The sequence below is a fragment of the Pinus tabuliformis genome, chromosome 2_2, assembly GCF_031772625.1.
Source record: "Pinus tabuliformis cultivar Carrire ecotype Pingquan chromosome 2_2, CPIR1, whole genome shotgun sequence".
In the NCBI taxonomy this organism is placed as follows: domain Eukaryota; kingdom Viridiplantae; phylum Streptophyta; class Pinopsida; order Pinales; family Pinaceae; genus Pinus; species Pinus tabuliformis.
Window position 1 is genome coordinate 68,955,652 of NC_142300.1, and position 16,824 is coordinate 68,972,475.

At 36.2% G+C, this 16,824-nt stretch overlaps 1 protein-coding gene across 1 annotated transcript in view; it reads left to right on the forward strand.

Annotated features, from left to right (window-relative positions):
• Nucleotides 1-3,080: 3,080 nt before the first annotated feature.
• Nucleotides 3,081-16,824, forward strand: part of LOC149191488 (putative ABC transporter C family member 15) — a 35,931-nt gene continuing 22,187 nt past the window's right edge. Inside the window, 2 exon segments of the mRNA XM_089406664.1 lie at nt 3,081-3,428; nt 3,618-3,803. Coding sequence (XP_089262790.1) covers nt 3,081-3,428; nt 3,618-3,803 — 534 coding nt within the window.

A 16,824-nucleotide genomic window follows, 5' to 3' on the forward strand; every position in this document is an offset into this window, starting at 1 on the left:
ACCAAAAGGTCACTTATGCAGAATTTGGAAAGAAGATGTCAGAATAGACAAGAGGAAATAAATGATTTTATGGAGAAATTTGGCATATTGCAGAGCAAAGGACTTCCCAGTCCTTTAGTTATTAATGACAAATTGATGAGACATATAGACTATGTCGACAAGTTGGCTCAATATGCAGACAACCGGGCTATCTCATTAGCTAGTGCATATGCACCAAAGGCACTACCTACAAGCCAAGTTCTCTACGACAGTCTAGAGAACCTTTTCTATGTGGAGCATGAAATAAAACATCTGTTCCCAGTTCAGCCTAATTTTTTCAAATACACTGAGGCTGATGAGATCTTAGGAAAAATTCAAAGGACCAGAATACCACAGGAAAAATGGTGGACAGATATGACATAAATTTTGTGATTTATCCTTGGTAAAAAACGCAAATTTTCATTATTTACCATAGTAAATGATGGTAATATAGGGTGAACAAGGATCAAACAGGTAAATAGTATCATAGCAGGTCAAAGAGTATCAGTAAGAAGATGAAAAACAAAGCAACCAACACAAAGTTACAAATAAGACAGCAAGATGCCCAATCATAGGGCCTGCCTACATCTCATTCACAAGAATAGGGATAGCAAGCCATCAGTTTACCTTTATCTTCTATATTCGAGACCATATGTCTCTACTTTCATGTAACAAATAGTTAATCATCCTAGAATATATCTCACTTTGTTATGAGATATTTTATTGTAAACTTTTTATAAATACTCCCTCATTCAGAGTATTGAGTGTGGATTCTTAGACATTTTTGTAAGACTGATTATTTTGGAAAAGAAGTATTGTTGGACAATTTTTTGCATGGATGACAGGATGAAGGAATAATACAAAGGACTTTTCATAGGATTCATGTGTCAAGCACCAGACAAATCAGTATCTATATCTCATGTGTTATTGTTTTCTTGTTTAAATATTTCAACTATGTTCCATATCTGAATATTAAAATGAAAAAGTGTAATTTAGAAAGTGCTTAAGTGCAATATGTCTTTAAAAGCATTTTTATTCTAAATGTTTTCTTCTCAACTATCATAGGCAGTGAATTCTTAATTGCTCCTGCTTCTTAGTTTATCATTTTGGTCATTTAATAAAAAAATGTTAATTGCTTTTTATTGATGATCAGTCATTTTCCCTCTCTTAAAACATGTTGAAGGATTCTTAATTACGCTTCATCCCTTTTAAGTCCATTCCATCCTTTCAAGCTGCCATTTGTTCCCTGTTTAGCTATCTTGCCCTGTGAATCCATCCTTTTGTTGAAAAGCTAAGTCCAGTTAAGCCATCTTTAGATTGACTCCATAGCCCAATGGCATGAAATACTCAGTTCTATCCATCTGCTCTTGAATTCCACCACCAAACACAATCAAAACCCTTAAGCCTTCATAACTAGCCTAATATCTAATAAAACAAAGATAAATCTTAAAGAGAGAGCCCTCTCTAGGTATAGATTGGCTAGATTCTGTACCTAAAAGTTGGTTTGTGGTTACCTTAGACCCCTTTCCTCTTTTTGAACAACTTCTAGGAAAATCTGAGTGATAACATAGCGGCGACTCTGCTGGGGAATGAAAGGTTTGTTTGTGTGTTATTGTTGTTTTCTTTATAAACTACAGACAGAGCCTAAAGTTAGCCAGGTAGCCTTTGAACTTCTCTTGCTCTGCAAGTGCATAGTAGATGAATGCTGCTTCAGTCAATCTCTGGTTTAGTTTATGAACTAAACATCTGGTTTCCAAACATTCGACCAGTTCCTCATGTCAAATAAATCTTTAAGAAAGTTTAAATCCCATATCTAAAGCCTCTTAAAGAAATCATAGAAGTTGTTTCTCGATATTAATTAAGAAAAACCAAAAATACAACCTAAAAATATGGCTTCAGAAAGGACTCTTTACACCAGAGCTAATCCTGATCCCAATCCACCACAAGTGTTTTAGAATCCTAATCTGATCCCTAGAATTATTAGGAGATAGGAAAGCCAAGAAAGTTCGGCTAGTTCTAGGCCCACCTGCAGATCAAGTTCTTATCCTGATAGGTGGATTTATCTTGAAGATGAACCCTTTGATGAACATTTTGGAACCTCTCTGTTTAGGACATCTTCTAATTTTGAATTAATTAACCTAGTCCCAGACCCAGTATTCATCGAAGACTTACAACTTGAAGTTATCAATTTGTCAATTGATAGACATTTGCAGAACTCAATGCAATATGATCTTACCACTGAAGGAACACCCAATCCCTCTGTAATCACTACTGCCTCTGCAAGTTCATCACCATCTCCTCATACATCTCAACCTCAAACCACTCCACAACAAACCACCCCTTCTACCCCTCCATCCACAACTTAGACAGCTATTGTTATCCCAACTCCAGTTGTTGTTTTATCACTACCTACAGCCATAGCAAATAGATATGCTCCCCTGGTACTACTTACAAACTTAGGTGCTATGCTCCAGGATTACCAAAGTAAAATCACTCAATTTGATGGTACTAGTACTTATACAACCCAACAACACACCAAAAAGATGACTGACTACTTTGAAATTTACGAAATTGATGTTGATGATGTGAGAATGAGAATATTTGTTTAGAGTCTAATTGAGGATGTCAGAACCTGGTTTAGAGCCTTAGCTGCAAACAGTGTAGACAGCCTAGAAAATCTCTATAGACAATTCTTAAACCGATGGGAGAAAAAGAAAGATCCCCTTCAAATTCTTTCTGAGTATGAAAACCTAAAGAGAGGAATGCAAGAAACTATGCAGGATTACTGCACTAGATTTAATAATGTCTATAATTCCATCCCTCAAAACCTTATACCACCACCTGATTTAGCCTTAATCAAATTCCCTGATGGATTTGATTCTGACATGGCTTTCCAGCTAAGAAAACGAGCTCCTCGCACTTTAGATGATATGAAGAGCATAACTATTAGTGTTGAAGCCAACCTGATGTCTAAAAGAGCCAAGATTAGAAGTGAAAGGAGAATACCATTGAAATAAGAGTCCTCACCCTTTGAACAAAAACTAGATGCCATAATTAAAGGGATGGATAAGCTAGGGGATAGGGTGGAAAAAATTGAAAGGAAAGCCCCTTGGGATGGTCAACCAACCAACAAAGGGAGAAATCCCAATTTCAGAAGGAATAAAAACCAGAACACTGGGAAGACTGGTCCAGACCAAAACATTAGGCCCCCTTCCCAGGAAAATTATGCAGAAGCCTCAAACTCTGATGAACTAGTAGAAGACACTCAAATAAATCTGATGGGACTTAGTAACGAAGGAGAAGTTGTCTTGACCCGGGAGGATCAAGAGGCTCATATTCTTAAACAATTTCAAACTCAGTTAGGTGAATCATTTGACTTCAGGGAAGGATATGAAACAGCCATCTATGAGGTACATAAGCAATACAACCTAAGGAGTAGGAGAATTTATGTTCCTGAAACAAACAAGCAAAAGGCCCCAAAACAGCCTATAAAAGGTAAGACAGTCACTACACCTGTACATATCCTGTCTAGATCAGATCCTAATCCATCTAACCCAATAATAGAAGATGTCTCTGATAATCAACTAAATGGAAAACAGATCTCCACCGCTCTTCCTTCTAAAGGAAATGTGGAAGAACCTCCAGAAGTCAATTCAGAAGAACCTGTAAACTATAGCCCCACTCCTGAAAAGGAGAAAAACAAAGAAAATCCAGAAAACAGAGAGAATACTACCTTTCAGAATCCAAGAGACCAAACTAAAAAACCCTTTAATCTAGAGACGAAGGTAGGTAAGCTTAAAATCGTAGTTCCTTTATCATAATTAGCTAAACATGATGCATACCGAAGTCTAATCAAGAGACCACTCAAAATTATTGAAACTGAATATTCAATTAATGTTTTTTGTGACCATCCAGAATTAATTTTTGGCCCAGAAGTGAATGGAAAACCATTAGAAGGAGGAATTCCTCCCTTATATGTGAGCCTAAATATACATGATAAAATCCTTCACAATGCCATGTTTGATTCTGGGGCATCACATAACCTTATGCCCAAGTCTGTCATGGAAAAATTAGACCTAGACATCACCAAACCATACAAAGATATCTTTTCTTTTGATTCTAGTTAGGTGAGATGTCTAGGATTGATTAAAGACTTATGTGTCTCATTGGTTCAATACCCTGCAAAAACAATTTTAATGGATATAGTGGTAGCAGATATACCACCAAAATATGGTATGTTATTGTCCAGATCCTGGGGTGATAAGCTTTAGGGATCTCTTCAATTGGACATGTCCTATGCTACTATCTCAGTCTTTGGCCAACCTAAGAAGCTATACAGAGAATCTTTAATGAAATATGTAGTACGCAATCAGGAAAAACCACAAAATTTCCCCATCTACTCAGTGCACTCTGATATGGACTCATTCATTCTTTATAATGCTGAAACCAATCCTTTTAATGACTTAGAAGTTTTAGCAGAACCAAAAGAAATTAAAAAAGGAAAATCTAATGTTCAGATTCAGGAATTATCAGACAACAATGAAACATCAAATAACAACAACAAGCCAATTGAGAATGAAAAACCAGATCCTACTGTCAAAGAAATTCCCACCACCCGTGACACGAATTATGAACATGAAATTCTTTGGCATTTAGAATTTGATGGCTCGGTAAATAAATTAGGGGCAGGGGCAAGAGTTTGGGTGTAAAACTTAGAAAACGATCATGCTGAAGGCCATGCCTACAGATTAAATTTTAAGTGCACCAATAATATGGGAGAGTATGAAGCTCTCTTTCTGGGTCTTAAACTGGTCAAAAGATTAGGAGAAATCAGAGTATCTATCATAGGGGATTCTAAATTAATCATTAAATAGATTAAATGGAAATATTTAACTAGGGATCCTAGATTAGGATACTACAGAGGAACAGTCATAGAGATTCTTAATACCTTTCTGGAAACTCAGCTTGCTATAATCCCTAGAAAACACAACTTGCAAGCCCACAGTCTGGCAATGTTTTCCAACACCTGTAAATTACCTTTCCAACCTAATCATCAGTTTACAACTGAGATTAGACACAGGCTAGCCATCCCTGATAATCTAAAAAACTGGCAGGTGTTTGATAGTGATGCACAGATTAATAACTTTTTAACTTTAGAGGAGGAATTCTCTAACAGTTACATAGATGTGGATACAATTATTAATTCAAATTAGATAGATGAGGTAGGAATAAACATTTCAGAAGAAAGTTCAACTCAAATGCTTCATCCCACAAAGTTCACTAAAAAAAGTTCAAGACCTTAAACAAATGGAGCTTGATGAGATAATTGAAGAAGAAACATAAGTCATTGACTTAAAAGACAATCATCTGCCTAAAGGATTAACTCCTCTAGAAGACCTCTTTGATTCCAATGACATTCCCAAAAAACAAAAAATGGAACCACTAAAAGCAGACATTGAAGAGTATAACTTGGGGATAGAGGAAAATCCAAAAATGATAAAACTATCAAAATCCTTACGCCCAGATCAGAAGTTAAAATATGTTGAATTCATGAGAGAATTCCAGGATGTCTTTGCCTAGAGTTATGAGGATTTGAAATCATATGACACCTCTATAATTTAGCATGCTATACCTTTAAAAGAAAATCAAAAGCCATTTAAACAAAAACTTAGAAGAATCAACCCTGTATTATTACCATTGATCGAAAAAAAATTAAACGTATGTATGAAGCAAGGATAATTGCCCCTATTAGATTTTTAGAGTGGGTGTCAAATTTAGTACCTACTAGGAAGAAAACTAGGGAAATAAGATTATGTGTTGATCTAAGAAATGTGAATAAGGTTTCTTTGAAAGATAATTACCCTTTAGCTAAGATGGATCATATTTTGGAAAGGGTAGTAGGTTCTTCTAGAATTTCACTTTTAGATGGGTTCTCAGGGTATAACCAAATTCTGGTTCATCCTAATGACCAAGAGAAAATTGCTTTTACAACACCATGGGGCACTTTTATGTATATCAAAATTCCATTTTGACTCAAAAATGCAGGAGCAAATTTCCAAATAGCGATGGAAATTGCATTTGCAAAAGATATTCATGATTTTCTTGTTATATATCTGGATGATCTAACTGTTTTCTCTAAATTAGATCAGTAGCATTTGGACCATCTCTGACAAGTATTTCTAAAATGCATAAAATATGGTATTTCTTTGATTCTAAAGAAGTCCTTGTTTTCCCTGGAGGAAGGTAAAATCTTGGGTCACATCATTTCTAAGGATGGCATTCGAATTGATCTTGCCAGAATAGAAGCTATTCTATAGATACCTCATCCAAGAAGTATCAAAGAACTTCAAGCTTTCCTAGGGAAGATAATTTTTTTGAGAAGATTCATTTCTAACTTAGCAGAGCTCATTAGATTACTAAATAACATGCTTAAAAAGGATTCGAGTATAAAATGGACAGTAGAGGCCAAGTAATCATTTGAAGAAATCAAATTGGCCTTAACCAGAACACCGGTCCTTACCAGTCCTCAATTTGATAGAGACTTCATAATTTTTTCATTTGTATCAGAACACACTATAGCAACTGTTTTATTATAAAAGGATGATCAGGGATGTGAAAAACCCATAGCCTTTTTTAGTAAAGCACTTAGAGATTCATCTCTAAAATACAAAATAATGGAAAAACAAGCTTTTGCACTAGTAAAAGCCATTAAGGACTTTAGATTCTACATATTATACTCTCATGTGATAGCCTATGTACCTAATGTAGTTGTCAAAAACATCCTAACTCAGGATGGAATTGAGGGCAAAAGAGGTAAATGGATTGCTACCATCCTAGAGTATGATATACAAATAAAACCTACAAAACTGATAAAAGGACAGGGATTGGCCAAACTCATGGTAGAAACTAATTTGTCAAGCCCTAGATATAAATGAACTAGATGATTAACAGGAGATGGCGACTCCACAAATCAGCCAAGCCTTTTCAGACTCACCTTGGTATTCTGATGTAATTTATGTTTTACAAAACCTGCAGGCTCCTCCAAGGTTATCCAAAACAAAAAATAGGTTTTTAAAAATGAAAGCTTCAAAGTTTTGTATCAAAGATAATACTCTTTTTTGGAAAAATCATGAAGGGATTTTATTGAATTGTTTGTTAAAAGATGAAGCTAACAAGGCACTCCAAGAATTTCATGCAGTGGACTGTGGTGGACACCTTTATTGGAAATCAACTGTAGATAAAATCCTAAGGGCTAGATTCTATTGGCCAACCTTGTTCGCAGATGTAAAGAAATTTGTCACTTCTTGCCATAAATTTCAATTTTTTGAAGACAAGAGAAAGTTGTTACCTTTACCCCTGAAACCCATTTCCACTGAGAAACCTTTCCAACAGTGGGGCCTTGACTTCATTGGAGAAATCCATTCATCCTCTTCAGGCCAACATAAATGGATACTCACTACCATTAACTATTTTACCAAATGGATAGAGGCCATTCCCTCTAGACAGGCCAATGACACAGTGATCATAGAATTCCTAGAAACCAACATATTGTCCAGGTTTGGCTGCCCCGTTAAAATCATAACCGATAATGTTGTAGCTTTAAAATAAATAAAAAAATGATCAATTTCTGTAACAAGTATCACATCACCTTAGGTCATTCCACAACCTATTACCCTCAAGGGAATGGATTGGTTGAATCTTCCAATAAGAGTCTTATTAATATCATTAAAAAATTATTGGAGGAGAATAAGAAAACTTGGCACAAGAAACTAATAAATACACTATGAGCAGACATGCTTACAACTAAAAAATCCATTGGCACCAATCCTTATGAGTTAGTATATGGCATGGAGGCTATATTTCCTTCATCATTAGGAGTCCTTGTTATGAAAATACTCCAAGAAGCTCAAGTGGAACCTAATGATATACAAAGAAGAATAAACCAGACCATCAATTTACAGTAGACCAGAGAGGAGGTATACCAAAGAACCCAAGTGTTACAGGAGAAATTGAAGAAGATATTTGAAAAAAGAACCAAGGCAGATGATTTCTATCTTGGAAATAAAGTGTTAAGATGGGATTCAAAGAGAGAGGATAAGGGGAAACATGGGAAGTTTGACTTCCTATGCAAGGGACCATACACCATCTATGCTCTCCAAGGAAACAATACATATTTTCTAAAAAAATTGGATGGCACAGAAGTAGAAGAAGGACCAGTCAATGGTTGGATGTTAAAACATTACTTTGATCCTACTTATTAATGTTACCCTTATTGTTAACATACACATACTATATCATTTGTACTATCACAGTTTTGATTCGATAGTAACTTGTTGGAGTTGAATCCCGAAGAGAAGGCCCTAAGCTTCAGGAGTATCACTATCATATATACAATAAAGGTAGCAAGCAGAAGAAGATTGCATAGTGCAGTAAAAGTCATTCAGAGGCCATTTGATCTATTGTTCTTGACCTTTCACCAGTAAAATCCATCCCCAAGTGGAGCGACTGTTATGCCCCTATACCAATAGGTGTCATATATCATGTTTGAATAGATAATCTCTGTAATATGTTCATACCTTTACTTGTTGCAAAGGTTTTCCATATTTTCAAGAAATAAAAAAAAATTAAAAAATGTAAAGAAGGTATACCCTAAAAGAAAAATCAAAGGGTAAAAAGAATAAAAAATGGTCAAAAAATGAAAGAAAATTAACCCCAATAAAAAGAAAGACCAAGGAAAGTGTGCAAATCTAAATGCCACTACTTTTTCACTTGTGTACAATAGTAATTGTGTGCAAATTGTCATCTATGCCACAATCCATGGTAACCAAATAGTTTAAACTTGGTTATTTCATGTTTTCAATTTCATGTTGTAGAAATAGAGAATAAAGAACTAACCAAACAGTGTAATCTTGGTAGATAAGTAGATAGGTAGAGTGAAAAATGAGCTCAACAGTTTAATTTGAGCCCTTGGATTTAATAAGTGTAGACTTAGATAGACATTGCCATGTAAAAGAAAAGAAAGTTTGATAAGGGTTTTCCAGTCTAAGTGCACCCAAATAAAGAAGTAAAAATGCTAGGTTAAAATAGGTAGGGTAGGTAGATGATGGTTGCAGAATTACATGTGGTGAATGATGATTTTAAATATGTGAATCTTTTACTTTCATCACAAGGCAAAGGCATGTATTACATTAGAGACATCTCAAGCAAAGCAAAGTCAAATAATTAACTCCCCTATTCATTTTCCCTAAATTTTCACTAATTTCCCCTAAGTACCAAGGTATCTATCAAATTAGATGGGCTCAGAGCATTTCTCTAACTTCTGGAGGGGCTGGACCCTTGGCCCAATAATTAATCAACCCTAAGTACTTAAGAACATTCATTAATCATCATACCTCTTCATAAAAATCATTCATTCCCTTGATAAAATTTTCCTAAGTAAAATCCTATTTTACTTACAGAAATTAAAATATTTTACATAAAGACCTTCACTAAGCCTAATTTTTAATATACATGGAAATGTTATACACTTAGCACTTTTGTCCATTCATTATCATATTAACTATTAACATATTATATAAATCCCTTGTAAAATTAACCCTCTCCCATACTATTTAAACTATTAAAATCCCGAATTTCTATATATCCCGCCCCTTTGGTTAAGTTATAACCATAATACAGTTTAAATCAGGATTAATTAGTTAATCAGCAACTAATTAACAGCCCTTAATCCCCCGCTGCATTAATAAGGGATTAATTAACCCTCACAATTAATTAACAGCCTCCCCCTCCTATCCCCTCAACCCCAATATAATTAATTAATCCTTAAATGTATCATGCCCACCTTCATTAAATCCCCAACATCTCATATCCCCGACAGTCGTCCAATCAAGGCCCTGAGATCTGACGGCTATTCTTAATATCACGCAACCCTTTGTGACCGTGCATTAGCGCGCGATAACAAAGTAGTTTCATGAACAGTGCCTCTGCCACGCGTCAATCACTCAGTGGAATCGTTGGCTGAAGGCTTAATACCTTTACTTTCCCATAAGCGGTGCAATATAAACCACTTACCGCTCCCAAGCTAAATAACAAAAAACATTACGTCACCCTCCTGCTGACGTCACTCATCCCGAAACTCGCTAAACCTTGACTTCGCGTATAAAACAAAATAATGTCGTTTTCATTGTTTTATCCCATGAACCTGTACGCCCATAACCTGCATTCTGTTGCTTGTCCCCCAAAAGAAGGTATTTACCAATTCCCCAACTAGAAAACCCTGAAAAGTTCTTGTTTTCACTGCAAATTGATTAAAAAACCAAAAATTTGCCATAATTCTACTATTGTGTTTGTAAATTCAACTACCTAGACCTGCTATTTCATCATTTCCACCTAAAAAACCTCAGTTTCCCTCTTGAAACCCACAAGAACTAGTATGGAAACTCCAGTAGCCCTAAATGTTGCTCCCATCAACACTCCTCATCGTGATTTAGACTATTTGCCTCTGGCAAATAAAGATTTCCAGATAAAAGACCTAAAAACTGATAAAGACCACCTCAAAGTCTTCTGCCAATGCCGAGATAACCATTTGAATGGCTATGATGCCATGGGACTGTGGGAATCCAACATCCCAATGTATTTTCTCCCCTCTGTCCATGTTTTCCCTGATATAATCCATCAGTGCCATGCAAACTATGACCCCATTCACAGAGCTATCATGTCTCCCAACCAAACAGTCCTTTTCACAATAACTACTGAATCTATTAATGAAATGTTGCAATTTCACCCTAGTCAGGCACTTACCCCCATTTCCCTTGGAAATTTGCTTGAAAAATCCACTCAATTATCCCAAGCTGAGCTTACTCGCCTCTGCCAGACTTTCATATTACCACAATATCAAACTAAATATCCCCCACCCTATATGTCAGTTTTCTTCGCAGATACAGGCAAGCTCATAGTTGATATGATATCAACAGTCATGGGGTTCAACACTAGTGAATATGTAGATGAATTGACCCTAGTGATGATGTCCATCTTTACCCCAGGACAGCCTCCTGTTGTCAAATATGAGTATGCCTCTTATATTGCTAACAAAATTCATGACTAGTTTATGAGAGTGGAGAATGAAAGGGTTTTCAAGTTTTCCACCTTCATATAGCACCTCATTCTCTACCATCAATCAGACCAGATCATTTTCTGTTAAGAAACTTGATACCAAGGGTAATCCAAGGTCTATCATCTTTTGGTCTTCCATCTTCCATAAAACTTTTGATTGCCCTTATTCCTTTAATCAATTCATTGATCAATTTGTCCACCCAGTGACCACCTTGCTGACAGGGAGTTCCCCTCCCAGAATTAGTGGTGACATCAAAAGGATTCTTCAGCTTTCTAAATAGTATAGAGTGGGTGATTGATATCTATACCGAAATCACACAGAAATCAGAGTATATGGGTGTGAGCTTTCCCCATTCAAGCTTCCTCAATATGTTCCAATGAGACTGTTTGCATTGGAATACTGTAGACAAATGATATATTCAGATTTGATACATTTCACTAAGGCCAAGAAGAAAGCCCAAGTCAGAATCAGGGATCACTTAGGCCCAATTGTCTGTAATACTAGACAAGCATGGAGAGAGGCAGACTAAATTCTAGAAGATGATATGAAATTAAAAAAAAAAGTTTTAATTAGACTCCATATGACCCTCATAGTTTTATCTATGATAGAAGGATGAAAAAAAGACTATATCCATACTTGCATCATAGAATTCCAGAGATTGAACAATTTGCTAATATGGATGAATGGAGGGAAGGAACCCTAGTTGAAACAAATAGTGAATAGGTCAATATAGAAAATGTAATGAAGGATCTTGAAAAGACACTTGACCTGGATTCTTTTGGACAGGTATAGTTTGAGACTTCTCAAAAGACAACATCAGGGATCAATGCCTCAATAGCTAACACCTCACAAAGGCACTCACAAGAGACCAATACACCACCAGCAAAAACATCACAGGGAAGAGACAAAGATGCAAGCACTCAGGCTACAAAATAGTCAACTATATCTAAGTAGCCTAAAACTTCTCAAAAGAAGGCCCAAACATAAGATCATTCGACAAAAGTCAACATAGGAGAACCCCCAATATTGCAAACTCCTCTGAATGGGGAAAAGAACAAAAAGGGAGACAGGGAAGCAGCTACCCCTGCCAATGGACCCTCAGAACAACCTGGTGTGAAGAGGCATAGGCTAAATCCTCATTCAGAAGAGGAATTTTTTGAAGACATTACTGGTAGTCAAAGAAAATAAGGTGTCTATAGTCATCAAACTTTCCCAGCAGGTGGGGCAACTTCTAGCTCATAGAGACAGGAGCTGGAGAGAAAAAAAAGTGTTGAAGTGTCATCCTTTAGGCCCCCAGGAAGTGACAACCTGGATATTAAAAAGAAATTCAAGGAAATAAAGGCTAGGAATGAGCCATTAAGGATCCAGGTCTACAATCAGTATTTGAAGATGGCTCCAACCAATCAGAATAGATTCATGTCAGCCTATGACATCAAAGAAGGTAAGATGCTAATGAATTTTTTCAAAACCAAAGTACAATAGCCTCAATCAATTGCAAATTACCTCAAAACTGATTTTGAGGTCATGTCAAAGGACATTCATCCCCTGGACTAGATTGAGTTACACAAATAGACAGGGGAAATGGTGTATTCAACCTTGACTAGCAAAGCCATGATGGCCCAAAGATTGGGAAATTCTTTAAATAATACAACTGTCCAACTACAACTGGAAAAAGCCTCCTTACAGGCTAAAGAAAATAGAATTGAAATTTTGGAGGAATTGGTGATTGGGTTGGGTCATAACCCAAAGGGTGTGAAGGCAACAGAGGCCTTAATTAAGAAGAAAGATGAAGACATAGCTTCCTTGAGAAAGAAGCTAAAGTTGCCACCATCAAGACATCCACAAACTGTAGAAGTTGTCCAAAATAAATCGGAAGAAGAGCTAATGGACTTAGTCCTAAAGCTTAATGAGCAGTTGAAGGAAACTTAGCAAGATTTAGAAAAATCACTGAAGAGCAAGTAGGGAGAGTTGACCTCTCAGCCTCCAAATGTGATTCTAGTAGTTTCCACTGCAGTCCCCTCAACATTGGAACAACTCTGGCACCAAATGTCCCAGTGGTCACAGTAGAAGTAATTACAGGAACATCATAAGAAGGTACTCCAGGTTTAAGCACAGAAGAATTGATAAAGTCAATGGAGGAGATCAAGCTCCAAGTTTTAGAATTGCAGAAGATAAAAGAACAATTTTTTACCTTAGAACAGAAATATGATCTTTCCAAGATCAATTTCGTTGAAAAGGTGAGGGAGAACAAAGGATTAGCTGAGCAAGTGAAATCACTAGAAAAGGACCTCACTTTTGACAAGCCCTTGGTAGACATTAGGAAAATTCTTTGGATCAACATCACTTCGTCAATAAATGATGCTTTTCCATCAATACAAATAATTTTTTAACAAATTGATTTAGTAAAAGTGGCTTTTGTAGAAATCCGGAGGACTAAGGAGGAACTAGGAAGAAAGCCCGAGGAAGCCACCATGCTAATAAATTTTTTGAACAGCAAAAATAAGTACCAACTAGAAGAGTTAGGCATTGCAGATAGGACATGGAATATTATAGAGATCAAGAAGGTATTGACCAAAAGGCCTCTTATGTAGAATTTGGAAAGAAGATGCCAGAATATACAAGAGGAAATAAATGATTTTATGTAGAAATTTGGCATATTACAAAGCAAAGGACTTCCAATTCCTTTAGTTACTAATGAAAAATTGATGAGACATATAGACTATGTCGACAAGTTGGCTTAATATGAAAACAACCAGGCCAGCTCATCAGCTAGTGCATCTGCACCAAAGGCACTACCTACACGCCGAGTTCTCTATGACAGTCTAGAGAACCTTTTCTATGTGGAGCATGAAATAAAACATCTGTTCCTAGTTCAGCCTAATTTTTTCAAATACACCAAGGCTGATGAGATCTTAAGAAAACTTCAAAGGACTAGAATACCATAGGAAAAATGGTGGACAGAAATGACAAAATTTTTGTGATTTATCCTTGGTAAAAAAGGAAAATTTTCATTATTTACCATAGTCAATGATGGTAATATTGGGTGAACAAGGATCAAATAGGTAAAGAGTATCAGAGCAAGTCAAAGAGTATCAGTAGGAAGATGAAAAGCAAAGCAGCCAACACAAAATTACATAGAAGACAACAAGATGCCCAATCATAGGGCCTGCCTCTAGCTCATTCATAAGAATAGGGAAAACAAGCCATCAATTTACCTTTATCTTCTATATTCGAGATCACCTGTCTCTACTTTCATGTAAAAAATAGTTAATCATCCTTGAATATATCTCACTTTGTTATGAGATATTTTATTGTAAACTTTTTATAAATACTCCCTCATTCAGAGTATTGAGTGTGGATTCTTAGACATTTTTGTAGGACTGATTATTTTGGAAAAGAAGTACTGTTGGACAATTTTTTGCATGGCTAACTGGATGAAGGAATAATACAAAGGACTTTTCATAGGATTCATGTGTCAAGCACCAGACAAATAAGTATCTATATCTCATGTGTTATTGTTTTCTTGTTTAAATATTTCAACTGTGTTCCATATTTGAATATTAAAACGAAAAAGTGTAACTCAGAAAGTGCTTAAGTGCAATCTGTCTTTAAAAGCGTTTTTATTATAAATGTTTTTTTCTAAACTATCATAGGTAGTGAATTCTTAATTGCTCTTGCTTCTTAGTTTATCATTTTGGTCATTTAATAAAAAATTCTTAATTTCGTTTTATTGATGATCAATCATTTTCCCTCTCTTAAAACATGTTGAAGGATTCTTAATTTCCCTTCATCCCTTTTAAGTCCATTCCATCCTTTCAAGCTGCCATTTGTTCCCTGTTTAGCTATCTTGCCCTGTGAAGCCATCCTTTTGTTCAGATTGACTCCATAGCCCAATGGCCTGAAATACTCAGTTATATCCATCTACTCTTGAATTCCACCACCAAACACAATCAAAACCCTTAAACTTTCATAACTAGCCTAATATCTGATAAAACAAAGCTAAATCTTAAAGAGAGAGACCTCTCTGGGTATAGACTAGCTAGATTCTGTACCTAAAAGTTCATTTGTGGTTACCTCAGACCCCTTTCCCCTTTTTGAACAACTTCTAAGAAAATCTGAGTGATAACAGATTGTTCTAAGTCACTCAATATCCAAGGAAGGACTACAAGTAGACCCAAACAAAATTGCTATCATAAAAAGGGTCCCTACTCCTCAAAATCATAGGGATGTTAGGATTTTTTTGGGCTTAGATGGATACTATAGTAGGTTTATCAAAGACTTCAATGAAGTAGCCTCACCATTTTTTGGACTGCTGGCCAAAGAATCTGAACTTTGCTAGTCAAAAAGTTGCCAAGAGGCCCTAGAAATCTTAAAGGACAAGTTGACTACTGCACCCATACTCTAAGGCACAAATGGGGCTCTTCCTTTTCACATCCATGTTGATGCCTCTGAAAAAGCTATAGGAGCATCTCTAGGCTAGATAGATGACAAGTTGCCTTTTCCCATTTACTTCATTATAAAAAATCTGTCCAAGGCTAAATTAAACTAAAGTGTGACTAAAAAGGAGCTTCTAGTTGTTGTCCAATCCTTGAACAAATTTAGACAACAAATCACTGGTTATTAGACCTTTGTGCATACAGACCATGCTGCTGTCAAATATTTGATGGACAAGCTTGATTTGAATGCTATAATTATTAGATGGTTGTTTTCATTACATCAGTTTGATTTAACTATTATTGATAAGCCAGGTAGGGAAATGTAGTTGCATATTTTTTGTTTAGACATGCTTTGCCTGCAGATGAAGAAGGGATGGTTGATGATTAGTTGCCAGATGAGAATTTATTTTCTATTTAATTTCTCTCTTCATGGTTTGTTTACATAGCCAACTACCCGGTTGTTGCACAGTTCCCTCTAAATATGTCATCCAAGGAAAAGAGAAGAATTGTAAGGAACAATGCCCCATTCACTTGGATTGGGGAAATCTCTTCAAGATAGGCCTAGATAAATTTTGAGGAGATGTGTCAAGGAGGAGTAAGTCTTTGAAATCCTTCTTGCCTATCATGATGAGCCTTGTGGAGGCTACTTTACAGCCAAGAGGACAACCTTAAAGGTACTACAAGTTGGCTACTACTGGTCCAATCTCCACCAAGATGAAAGAAGATACATGAGTTGATGTGATAAGTGCTAGATAATGGGGAAACCTACTCCCAAGGATGAAATTCCCTTTCAGCCTCAGGTGGCTCTAGAGCCATTTGAAAAGTGGGGCATGGATTTCATTGGGCCCATTAATCCACCATCACAGCAGAAAAAGTACATAATTGTATGCACTGATTATTTGACAAAGTGGGTTGAGACCAAGGTTGTCAAGGTAGAAACAGAAGAGAAAGTGGTTGAGTTCTTAAGGGAGAACGTATTTTACAATTTTTGGTACACTATGGAACTAGTCACTGATCAGGGAGCTTAATTCACATCACACCTAATTGAGAATTTTTTGAGGTAGCATAAAATCAAACATAGGAAGTCAAGTGCTTATCATCCTCAGACCAATAGACAAGTAGAGGTCACTAACAGAGCATTGGAAGGCATCCTCACCAAGGTTGTGAGAAACATCAGAAAAGATTGGGCTGAGATATTTTTGGAGGCCACTTGGGCTTATAATACAACTTGGAAGACAACGACTGGCTTCAACCCTT